The following is a 12,164-nucleotide window of genomic DNA, read 5'->3' on the forward strand; positions in this document are numbered from 1 at the left end:
ATAATATAATAGTAAATAATGTATTTGACTAAATTCTATTTTTTTTTTCTAGTTACACATAAATATGCGCGCTGATATAAGTTATTAAAATATCATATTGGGATGGACTAGATGGACTTTTCACGTACACAGCATTAGGGTTCCAAAACCTGACTGGTACATAAACGATTGGTTCAACTCAAATTGCCGCACTGCAACTTTGCTCTCTGTGAGGCTTCAATTTCCAATTAGGGTTTCGCTTAGAGTAACCAATTACCATGGGAGTCTTCACCTTTGTCGTTCGCAAATCCGGCGCCGAATGGAGCGCCAAGCAACATTCCGGCGACATCGAGGCCTCCGCCGACTCCACCTACGATCTCCAAAGGAAGCTCGTGCAAGCCGCTCTCGCCGTTGATTCCTCCGGTGGAGTCCAGTCCTCCTTCTCTCCCGTGTCTCCTACCTCCGCTGTGTTCCAGGTACACATTTTCACATCCCTGACGATTTTGGTTTTTTGATTCGGAGATAAAACTTCTCGGTTTATGTTTATCCTGCGTTTATCTTCGATCCTTTTTATTTTGTATTATTTTGATTTTGTAGAAAATTACATTTTCTATGCGTCATTGCACTGTACCTGTTTCGAGTATTGCTTAGGCTTTTGTTATGCTATTTTTCATTGACGAATGTGCTGAATCCGAGTTTGCTAGTTTGGTTCATGTTATTATTCATTTGTGAGATTCTGCTGTGGAATTAATAGTTTGACTTTATTATTATTTTTTCTTTATTGTATTTTTTGGTTTTTCATTCAGAGTACTCTGAGATTATGAGCTGACTTGAAGAGAATTATAGGTTTTAGTGCTATGACTTGCAAAGCTTAATCATTGTTCATTACCTAAAAGTATATAATTTGTACACACATAAAACAAGTACGAATTTAGATCTAGTTACTTTAGAGCTTTTAGTGCAATTCTGAAAAAATTGAAGTTTTACTCTGGTAACATTTGCTGATATTTTTTAGACAATTTAGTGGGTATTAATTTTAAGGATGTACTCAGACATGAGACTCTGTTATTTACAGAGTTCAGCTTCTGCACTATCACTCTGTTATTTTTTAGACAACTGACTTTTATTTTCCATAGCTGAAGTTTTACTCTGGTAACATTGCTTAGACGATTATTGAAATGAAACTAATTTTAATTGGAGAACAATACTAAATAAACTTGTCCGACTAAATGAATTATTGTGTTATTGATGGTGGCATTTCTGCCTTGCTGGTTTAACTTTTGGATTCAATCATTAAGTGGGTCACTCAGGTTATTTTTCCGTTGTTGATTGTTTTGTTCAGGTGATAGTGGGTGGTGCTGTATTCGTTGGAGGTGGCGGTGGTGCTGTTGCAGCTGCACCTGCAGGTGGTGCTGCTGCAGCTGATGCTGCCCCGGCTGCTGAGAAAAAGGAAGAAAAGGTGGAGGAAGAGTCCGATGATGATATGGGATTGGGACTGTTTGATTAGAGATTTTCTGCTTTTTATTGAGTTTTGATGGAAAAGTGTTTTTAGTGTTTAATCCTATAAATTGTGTGGGTATATTGCTTTTCACCAGTTAATGGTACATTGAACTTCGTCAGATAGAGTTATGTGCTGTGACCCAAATGGTTCTTCTGCATTGGATTTTAGTAGGTATTTTCTATTTCAAACAAATGTCTCGCTCGTCTTTTATCACTGTCGGATAGAATTTTGCGCTGATCAAGCGGTTTTTGCTGTTAATACGATTTTCTTCTTACATGTTACTGAACAAACACAGCCTGTATGAGAAATAGTATTAGCAAATATATTTCCTAACACTTTTAATACATAGGTAAAATTCTCGTTTTTTTTGCTTTTCTCATTTATTGGTAGGGTGGGTGGGGGGAAGAGTGTTACTAGGACTCTTCTAAATATAATTGCTTGACATAATTGGATCAAAGAAATTGGGTTTGCAAGCAGCATCCAATGCATTGAAATTGAGTGATACCCCAAACTAAAATATCAAGAATCAAACTAAAATGTTTTAATAGTTTCAAATTTTGGTATAAGTTTTACATTTACATTCTATTTTAATTTAAAACTTTCATCTGAATTTTATTTTTTTGAAGGGAAGATGAATTTGGCAATATGCATAACATATATAAAAAGAATATTAGGTGAGAAGGGAAATCCAAATGTATAATTTAAATGAATGGCTAAAATTAAAATAACTTTGATATTCTGATGCAATTATATGATTAAGATATATGCATAAGGTGGCCATGTCCTTATGGAGTATTTGGTGTCGGTGGAATACTAAGCTCTGGGAAGGAAAGATGGAGACAAGCTCAATGGTAATATCTGGAGCTATGTCTGTCCTGAATGATGGTCAGAAAGCTATGACAGTGCTGGAAGGGAATAGTGAGTTGCATATTTCGGAGGTAAACATAAACCCGTAATTAAATACTCATGGTTTTCTCAATTGCTATGTAGATACTGCCATTTTCGAAGAGGATAATAAGACTGGAGTGGGTCTAAACGGATTCCATACTTCACCTTCATGCTTTCTCTCATCCGAAGACTGTCCATTGGACACTTTACACTACATGGATGAATTGTAAAAAGTTCGCGGACAAATTTAACTTCAGAATCACTCATTTATCGTGAAGATAACTCGTGTTTCGATAGAATTGTCTCTTTTGGTGCTCATTCTTTTGGGTATACTTGGTGGGGTTCTCCAACATTTTTTGTTTCTCAAGAGCTTCTTAGGTATAGACAAAGGCTCTCATTTTATAGATTTCCGTAGTGTTATTCCTTGGGTACGGTTTGACCCTCTCAGGTGTTTTGTATTTTTGCTTCTAATGAATATATTTAGAGGAGGATCTTTTTGGGAGATTAGAGGTTGTGGTGTCAACATAGTTGGGATGTCAACCCTCATCTCTCCTTGATCCTTCCTCTTTAATTAAAAAAAAAAAAAAAAGACAGCCTGGTTTAAACCTGCTTTGCAGCCTAGAAAAGGGAAAGCACTAGCCCTCTTGTATGCAAGTCAATGGTGTGCTGAGAGGGGTGTGCAACAAATTATCTTCAAGACTGATAGCAAAGTAATGGTAGACCAACTGCAAAGAGAAGCAAGAGATTTATCTGAATTTGGCTAGATCTTTGTTGATTGCAATCGCTCATTTACAACTTTTTCTAGTTATCAAGTTGAATTTATAAGGAGGCATATGTGGATGCCCCTAACTTAGCTAGGAAATCGGCTTATTAAGCTAATCCGTAGATTTTTCATTTTACCTTTGATCGTAATGCAAATGATATTTTAATAAGAATGATATAATGTACTTCTAGTAAAAAAAATATATTTGTTCTATTCACATCCTATGCTAAATATATAACGTATAAATAAATGATAATATAAGCAGTATCAAATAAATATTGATCATGCAATATACGAATAGTTAAGATTGTTAGTTTTAATTTTAACTATTTATTTGAATTATACAATTTACATTGTTTCTTCTTATATTCTTTTATATATATGTATATTTAAGTTAAGGATGGTGTATTATTAATCAGAAGGAAGGCTCAAAGGTCGTACATCATCATGAACAACATTGGGCACTTGGTGAGGAATGTCATCAATCCAATATATATCATGTTCTATAAAAAATAAGGCGGGCTAAACAATCTGTCGCTTTATTCTCAACTCTATTTACAAAGCAAAAAGAAGCAAAATTTCTTCTATTCAGCAACAGAGCTCAGTCTTGAATCACACCTGCAAAGTAGTTGTTTGCAATCAGACTCATACTGGACAGATTAAAAAAGGAGGTCCGTTGCAGTTTCAAGCACCCATCTAAAGGCCACAGCTTCAGCCACATTTGGTTCATAGCAGTGTTGCTGCAGCTAATACTTCCCCCAAGTGCTCTAAAAGACAGTATATTTTGGAAAGCCCTTAATGCCAAGTTGAAGCACTTAGGAGCAGTAGGAACTGTTCACAGCTTCTTCCACTACCTTCCCTCCTTGGACAACACTTTCAAGAGTGTGTAGGTCAAATACTTGTAAGGAAAAAAGGGGTCAAAACTAATAAATTCCTGGCATGGTTCAACTCCACAAATTCCATCGCATTTTCCATGCACTTTCAATGACTGTCATTGTTGAGGCACGAATCCTAGATACAATGAATGGAATAAAAAAATTATTCCTTTCCCTTAGACCGAAATCAATGTACAGGAAAATGTTATAAAAAAAAACATAACATTGTGAAAAAAATGTTAAACAAACATAACTTTTTTAACAAAAGAAGGATCTAATTTTTTTAGTGTGAAAGAAGGATATAATAGAAATGCAATTGTAGTGTGAAAAATAGAATACACGTGTTCAACAAATCAAGAATTGTTATGTTCTTAAAAACTAAAATCGTTAACATTTGTGATCACTCCTTTCAAAAACAACCATAGAGTATTATCCAATTGATTGATATTGTGAAGAAAAAAATGAATTATACTAATAATGCATTAAAATTAAACTTATAAAAGAAAGAAAAATTACTTTGAAAATGTAATTATCATTCAAATTTAAACTGGTTGTACCATTTAATTGAGAATAGTGTGTACTTAGATTAGACATAGACTCTGATAAATAAATAAATAACGTGTACTTAAGACATTTAAGACATATATTATTAATGTTATTTACAATAATACTTGAATGTCCTTTCATCATGTTGAAATCTTTTTCTTTTTTCTTTTTGATAAAAAGGTCGAAATCTTTATTTGCGCGTGAAGCATTACATTGCAATTACTTGACAAAGTCTTTTCAACAAGAAAATCATAGTTGAGTGCCAAACATTGAATAATACTTGAATGTCCCAAACATGTAGATATTTAGAGACAAGTAATAATAAGTTAGTTGAGTGCCAGCAAAGTAGAAAACCATAGTTTATGATGTGTTATGCTAATCATTCGCTAATTGGATTAACAAGAATTAAGTAGTTAATAATGATTTAGTTTTGACATTAAATAGACGATGGACGTAGAGAGGGACCAAAACAACGGACGAACTTTATGGGAGGCCAGTCTGGTGGGTCCATCCACCGAGTTAGACTCAATAAACATAATTTCGAATTCAATTGAATCTATTTTGATTCATTTTTTTAATTATGTATTCTTTTAGATTTATATAAATATAGGCAAAAATAAAATAAAATAGATTAATATGAATTAATCTGACGGATCATTCAACTTGACTGATCGAAAATGATTTTCCCAGTGGAATCATATCCCAACTTTTATTATAATTTTTGTTTTGGTTACCTTGGGTCAGGCTTCATGTCCTCCAAGTTATCTTGTCTTGTTCTTTCTTTTAATTAATTAATGAATCTGAAGCTCCTAATTCACATCACGGTAATCACTTATCACTTATTTTTTTAATCGGCAAAAGTATGGAGAGAGAAAGCAGAAGCTGTGCAAGAGATACAGGAAGGCATGGACATATAAGTTTGCAGCAAATACAACCCCTAACTATAGAAAAATATTCTCCCACGAACAGAGGGTAATACAACACATGAATAATGAATAACCAAATGTGAATATACCCGCAAGAGGAACAATCATACCAACCTAAGAACAAAAATCAGCAAGTTTATCCACATAACCTCAAGAAATACCAACAAGGACTTCATCGCCCATACATCTCCAAATGCCCCACCCAACACCACTGACCTCAACAACTTAATAAATAGAAACTCTAACTTTTGATTCTTTCCTCAAATGCTAGTAATATTTTTCTATATGTTTTATGCGTTTATGGTAAATTGGAGACAAATACAGTAACAGTCAAAGATTTATTATGATGTTAAAAATATTTTTATATAAATAAAAATACTAATTATTTCTTAATCTGTGTGCTATTATTTGAAATAAACAAATGTATTTTTAAATTAAATATTAGTTAACGGTCTTTGTTGTTACTTTCATAATAAAGTTTGAATTAATACTTTCATCATTTTAAGAATTGATTTGAATTTTAAAAGGCTGACATTTAAGAAGCATAACTTTAAATGAAAAAAAAAACTATTACTACATCCCTCCATTATAATTATCATAAGAGAAAATAATTTATCTAAAATAATTATTATTTTAATTTTTTAATGTAATTAATTAATTTTTTTATTTATATGATAAACAAAATCTATAAATAAATTAATAATAATATAATGCTAATTTTGTAAAATTATAATTTTTTTTAATCTGTATCAAATAATTTTGGACGACAATTATACTATAGCAAAAGAGGTATTATTTTTCAAGTAAAAGAAGATGTAAAGTAGATTGAAAAGATGCACGGAAAAAAATTGAAATGAAAGAATATAACAAAAGGAGTAATATTATTTACATATTTTTTATAATAATAATTTTTCAACATAGTATTTATATTTATTTCATGTACATAAAAATAGTTGTGAAATTTTACTCTATAAATAACAATAAGGTAGAGAAAAAAAAAACTAATGAAAAAGAGGTCAAAACTTAACTGGTAAGGTAGTAAAGTACAGAGAAAAAAAAAAAGTCAAAACGAAAAAATAAATCAAAAGTGTAATACCTGCGATGGCAAGTGCTTCAACTAGGCTTCTAGCGTATGAGCGTATTCATAGTGTATTTTATAATATAATTAAATTGATGGGCTTTTGCAGTGAAAAAAAAGGTTAACGAAAAAGAAGGTGGGTAAGAGGGCCATGAATAGCCCTGATCCCAAATCCCATTCTCATTTCGCATCAAGCAACGCACGCACGCTCTCCTAATCCCCTTCCTCTTCCTCTTCCTCTGCATGTTCTCGGAGCTCCGGCTCCACTAGCGGAGCCCCGGCTCAGTTCAAACCCATTTCCGAAAACAAAACAAAAAACCTAACTCCATTTTCTCTTCCCTTTCGAGATCTCCAAATGTCGAAACCCTGGGGCAACATCGGAGCCTGGGCTGCCGATTCCGAACGGGCCGAGGCCGAGGAGGCTGAGGCCCAGGCTGCGGCCGCGGCGGTCGAGCCCCAAAGCTTTCCCAGCCTCAAGGAGGCCGTGAACTCCAAGCCCAAGAAGAAGAAGGGAACCACCATCACGCTTTCCGAGTTCAACCGTGGCGGTTTCGACCAGGGCCTTACGCGTGACGAGATGCTCGCCCTTCCCACCGGTCCCAAGGAGCGTTCCGCCGATGAAATGCCGTTCAACCGCCTTGGCGGCGGTTTCTCCTCCTATGACCGCTCCGGCGGTCGCTCGCGCGACCGAGACGGCGGCAACAACGAAGGTTCGTGGGGCGGAGGAGGCAGAAGATCCTACGGCGGATTCGACGAGGAGCGCAGGGGTCCGAATCCTAGGGTTTCGGAACTCGATCAGCCGTCCAGGGCTGATGAGGTTGATAATTGGGCGTCTGTGAAGAAATCTCTCCCTGCCTTCGATTCCGGTCGCCAGAATCGCTTTGGTGGCGGCGGTTATGGCGGTTCTGGTGGTGGCGGCGGCGGCGGCGGCGGCGGTGGCGGTTTTGGTGGTGCGTCTAGGGCTGATGATGTGGACAGTTGGGCGGCTGGTAAGAAGCCTGTTCCTGTTAGATCTTCCAATTTCGGTTCTGGTTTTCGCGATTCCGGAGTGGAGCCTGATCGGTGGACGAGAGGCGGTCCGCCGCGTGAGGTTGACCGGACGGAGCGACCGAGGCTGGTGTTAGATCCGCCACGAGGCGATGGTGTGGTGAACGAGTCTCCGGTGAAGGCATCGAATAAGGCAAATCCGTTTGGCGCGGCGAGGCCGCGGGAGCAGGTGTTGGCTGAAAAGGGTTTGGATTGGAAAAAGATGGATTCGGAGATTGAGACGAAGAAGACGAGCCGTCCCCCGAGTTCGCACTCTAGCAGGCCTTCAAGTGCTCAGTCCAATCGCTCTGAGGGTCCTGGGTTGCAGGGGACCGATGCTGTGGTGAAATCGAGGCCCAAGGTGAACCCCTTTGGGGATGCCAAGCCTAGGGAGGCTGTGCTGGGCGAGCGAGGCATGGATTGGAGGAAAATTGATCTTGAATTGGAGCATCGCTCTGTTGACAGGTTTTGTTTTGTTTGTTTTTGTCAATTGATGCTTTTATTGTTTCTTCTTTGATCCGTTTTTTGAACTTGTAAAGGTTGCCTTGTTTGTAGTGGATGATTGGTAATGGTCTTAGATTGGCCTCTAGGCTTTTGTTTGAACTTGAATTTGTGTCTGGTCATACTGGATTTGCTCGCATTATTCAATAGTTGCAAGTGATTACCAAAAGAGCTTTCGTCCCCATTATGCAATAACCATAAATTTGCTTTAATGGTGGATTGTTGTGGTGTGTTGAATTAGTTTGATTTATGGGAATATTTACAGATTAGGCAAATCATATGGGCATGATTTGTAGGTAAAATTTAATTAAGAGTGTCCACTAGGATTGGATCCCAAGCAGGTTGTATTTTTTGATGGAAGTAGTTTTTTTTTTTTTGGGGGGGGGGGGGGGGGGGGGGGGTTGGCACATTGTACTGATTAGAGGGTCGTTGTTTTTTAACTACTCTAATTAGTAAGATTTTAATGGGAGTAAGACAAGAGTGTGAACATCAGTAAATGGTTACTATATAATATATATTCTATTCCTTGATCAAGAGCTAATTGTGGATGTCATATAGTGGTTATGAAAAATAAGATAGGTATCCATGTAATAAATTACTACGATAATGAGGCTTCCTTCTAATTTTCTCTGTTAAATTCAGAACTATATGGTTTGTAGAGCTATTTGTTGCTATTTCAGTTAAATCTTATGAAAGAAATCAAACCTTATTAGGATTATACATGAATTATGGATGCCATAGAGAACTTCTGACTTCCCAGTCAAGTTTTATTATGCCTGTAAAAGACTTGGTATCTGTAAAATAATTATTGCCTCGTTTCTTCAGTTATTGAAAATTTCTTGAATGAGGACAATGCCCATGGTAGATGCACCACAACAACCATGTGTGGAACCCACGTGAAAATTATGCCTGGGATTTCATGCTGGTATATGTATACCTCTCACTTTTGATTATCATTGAAAGGTTTTTATAGTTGGCTTCTAGTATAAATTCTGGGGTTTATTTGTAGTGAATACTAGGTCATCCAAGGGAGTGATACCTAGCCCCACCTTCTATATCTTGGGGATTACAGAATGAAGCAAATAGTTGATTAGATCCATTGATATTTTTTCAAAACAGAATTGAGTTGAAAAATAAATATCTGTTGGTGTTAGAATATTAGGGGCATCAAGTCCTAGTGTTGGATGATGAACACTTTTTGCAAATGTTATAATCGTAATTGAAGAGTCAAGAGGATAAATAGAAGTTTGGGATGTTGAGACATGCTTTGGATTCACATTGCTGATTGCTCTTGTTTAAATAAACGTACCTTTTAGGAGAATCTTGCTTTAGGTTGTTTATTATTTGGGCATATGTGGAGAAGACTTATAGAAGACCCTATTAGGAGAGTAGATTAGATGAGGGGATCCTAATCACTAGAGACAAAAGTAAACTGAGAAAACTATACAAGAGACCATTAAGAAGGATTTAGAGGTTAATGGTTTGTCTAGAGACATGATTTATTATAGAAAATTGTGTTGTCATTTGATCCATGTAGCTGATTAGTGGGAAAAGGCTTGATTGTTGTTTTATTAAGTTCTAGTGTTGCAGAGTTGAGATTGTACTTGCACAAGTAGTACTTCTTCAAGTTATTGGCATAAATATTGTATCACACTATTTTTTGGTTGGTTACTACTGTTTGTCATTTTTTTCCCCATTCTTTCTCTTCTAATTCTTAACCTATATTTCCAACATGATTTTAGATCTGTATCTTCCTTCTTGATAAGGATCTGTCTTTTTTGCTTCGCTGAGCTCATCAAATTTGTGTCAGAATCTATGATTTTTTATGTTATATTTTTAAGTCTCTAATCCTTGTTGTGACCTAAGGCCGTGTCCTAAACACGGCAGAATCAACCTTGGCTGATGCCCAGCTGTTTAAAGTGACCAAAGGGTGGTTGCTGAAGTTTGCAACTCACTTTTGGTCAGCATGTGTGAGTTAACCTGCTGGCTATGGCTAACTGGCTGTTTTTCTGGCTGCACTCTGTTATTGAACCCTGTCCTAGGATTACTAAGTTTCAGTGTTATTTGCCTTGGGCTTGTAGTAGTTGTACCAGTACTAGACACAATTTCTAGTGTAAATAGAAGTATTGGATTGTGGTATTGTATGGAAGCTATGTATCAATTTCAGTATATTGGTATCTTTCTATCTTTTTCTTCTTCCTTACCGGAACCTTATATTTTCAACACGTGAATTGCTAATAGTATAATCATTGTTCTATATCATTTACTCCTAATAGTTTGGCATTAATCAGGACTTGCTTTCATAAATCTCTATCATCTCCTTGTTTATTTTGTTCACCTTGCTAGATTATGCGCAACATTGCTACATAATTTTGTGTAATTAATTGTGAATTGTTGTCTTTCAAAAGTTCTAGTTACCTTGTTGACTCCTGAATTATTTCAGGCCTGAGACAATGGAGGAAAAATTATTAAAAGAAGAAATTGATAATTTAAAGAAAGAACTTGAGAAAGAGTCTACAATAAATTCAAACAAGGAATCTGTGGATGAGGCTGGTGGAGACCAAACCAGTACACATGCAATATTACAACAGAAAGAAAAGGAGCTGGAACTTCTTATCCGTGATTTGGACGACAAAGTTCGTTTTGGGCAGAAAGCCATTGAAAGGCCAGGTTCATCGGCAGGAAAGTCTTCTACTTTTTCTGATAGGCCACATTCTAGATCTGGCTCCTTTGAGGATTCTAGAAGTGTGGATTTTACAGACAGACCTCGATCTCGTGGTACAGGAGATATGTGGATGCATCCTAGTGATGACAGAAGACAGTTTCAAGGTAGCAGGGAAAGGGGATGGTTTTCTGGCAGCCGAGACTTGAATAGGTGAGTAATATGTGTTATTTTTACATTATTTATGGCAACTGGTTAAGTTACAAAATTGACAGTGGCTTTGAATTCAATTTTGTTTATTCTCTTGTATTATTTAGCATATATAGCTATTACATTTTGGGAAGAAGTGTTTGAGAATGCTGATATTTGTTGTCTTACAGGTCAACGTCAAGAGAGAGATGGTGAACAGCAGTTTTGTGTGGATTAAGAGTTATCTTCAACTTTTGATGACCAGAACCTAATACTACTATTTTATTACTTGTCTTTTCTAATCGTTTTGTTCATTTTACTCCAGGCAATTGGAGCAACAATCATTGAGTACTGGCACTAAAACTTTTGCCTAATCTGTTATTGCATCTCGAAACATTGTAAATTTGTTTTTCCCCTTCTGGTAATTTTTTGGGTGTCTGGATGAAGGCAGAAAGCCTGTAATTTTATTAGGACAAAATTTTTATTGAGAATCTTGGAACTTACTAGTTAATGTTAATGTGATATTGTTCTGAATTCTAATATAAAATTATTTTTCTTAAATTTTGCGTCTGCACGGTGCTGTCCAGTTTAGTGCCGTAACATTGGTTGCTTAAAGCCGCTATCATCCTCTACTTGTAACATTGGCCAGTTTCAGTATCATATTTTTGTTTGAAAATTGATATCCCAGTATTTATGTATTATCCCCGTGCCATCCTTAATATTGGAAAGTACCTTTTACTCCCTAAAGGTCCTTGACCATAGTGTGGAGAAAGGGATGGAAAGTGCATGCTAAGTTATGATTTTATTACTGGATCAAACAACCCATAAGAGTTTTTAAGTTTATCTCCTGAATCTGATATCGCCAACTTTAGGAAAAAGTTTGTAAGAGTGATATTTCCCATCTCTATGACAATAAGTTAATAGTTATAGTCACGTCTAGTGTTGTGTTTGCTTTTCCATAAACTGGTTACGTAACATTGTTTCATTGGTTAGTTTAATATATTTGAATCAAAATAGTGATATGTTATTTAATTATGTATTTTGTGTTTTCAATATGTACTCATATATGATGGTATGTTATTGGTAGTTGTACAATTTGTAGATGTTTAGGATTTATGGTTTAGTTTAGGGCTTAGGGTTTAATCAAGGGCTTATGGCGTAGGTGTTAGGGTTTATGGTGGTTGGACTAGGGTTTATCAGCTAGGAGTGAGGATTTAGGGTTATGTAGGT

At 36.1% G+C, this 12,164-nt stretch overlaps 2 protein-coding genes across 2 annotated transcripts; both read left to right on the forward strand.

Moving 5' to 3' along the window:
• The first annotated feature begins 162 nt into the window (after positions 1-162).
• On the forward strand, positions 163-1,756 carry LOC114413073 (60S acidic ribosomal protein P3-like). The gene is made up of 2 exons (XM_028377252.1): positions 163-455; positions 1,322-1,756. Exons 1-2 carry the CDS (start codon positions 258-260, stop codon positions 1,484-1,486), a joined length of 363 nt encoding a protein of 120 aa, XP_028233053.1. The 5' UTR covers positions 163-257; the 3' UTR covers positions 1,487-1,756.
• A 4,898-nt stretch (positions 1,757-6,654) lies between these two features.
• Positions 6,655-11,495, forward strand: LOC114413074 (eukaryotic translation initiation factor 4B2-like). Its single transcript, XM_028377253.1, has 3 exons — positions 6,655-8,047; positions 10,527-10,958; positions 11,126-11,495. Exons 1-3 carry the CDS (start codon positions 6,912-6,914, stop codon positions 11,148-11,150), a joined length of 1,593 nt encoding a protein of 530 aa, XP_028233054.1. The 5' UTR covers positions 6,655-6,911; the 3' UTR covers positions 11,151-11,495.
• Positions 11,496-12,164: the final 669 nt, after the last annotated feature.

The sequence above is a fragment of the Glycine soja genome, chromosome 5 (genome assembly GCF_004193775.1).
Source record: "Glycine soja cultivar W05 chromosome 5, ASM419377v2, whole genome shotgun sequence".
NCBI lineage: Eukaryota > Viridiplantae > Streptophyta > Magnoliopsida > Fabales > Fabaceae > Glycine > Glycine soja.

Coding starts and splice junctions, on each gene's coding strand:
- LOC114413073 (XM_028377252.1), top strand. CDS start 258: ATGGGAGTCTTCACCTTTGTCGTTCGCAAATCCGGCGCCGAATGGAGC. Junction 456..1,321: donor CTACCTCCGCTGTGTTCCAG/GTACACATTTTC, acceptor TGTTTTGTTCAG/GTGATAGTGGGTGGTGCTGT.
- LOC114413074 (XM_028377253.1), top strand. CDS start 6,912: ATGTCGAAACCCTGGGGCAACATCGGAGCCTGGGCTGCCGATTCCGAA. Junction 8,048..10,526: donor GAGCATCGCTCTGTTGACAG/GTTTTGTTTTGT, acceptor GAATTATTTCAG/GCCTGAGACAATGGAGGAAA. Junction 10,959..11,125: donor GGCAGCCGAGACTTGAATAG/GTGAGTAATATG, acceptor GTTGTCTTACAG/GTCAACGTCAAGAGAGAGAT.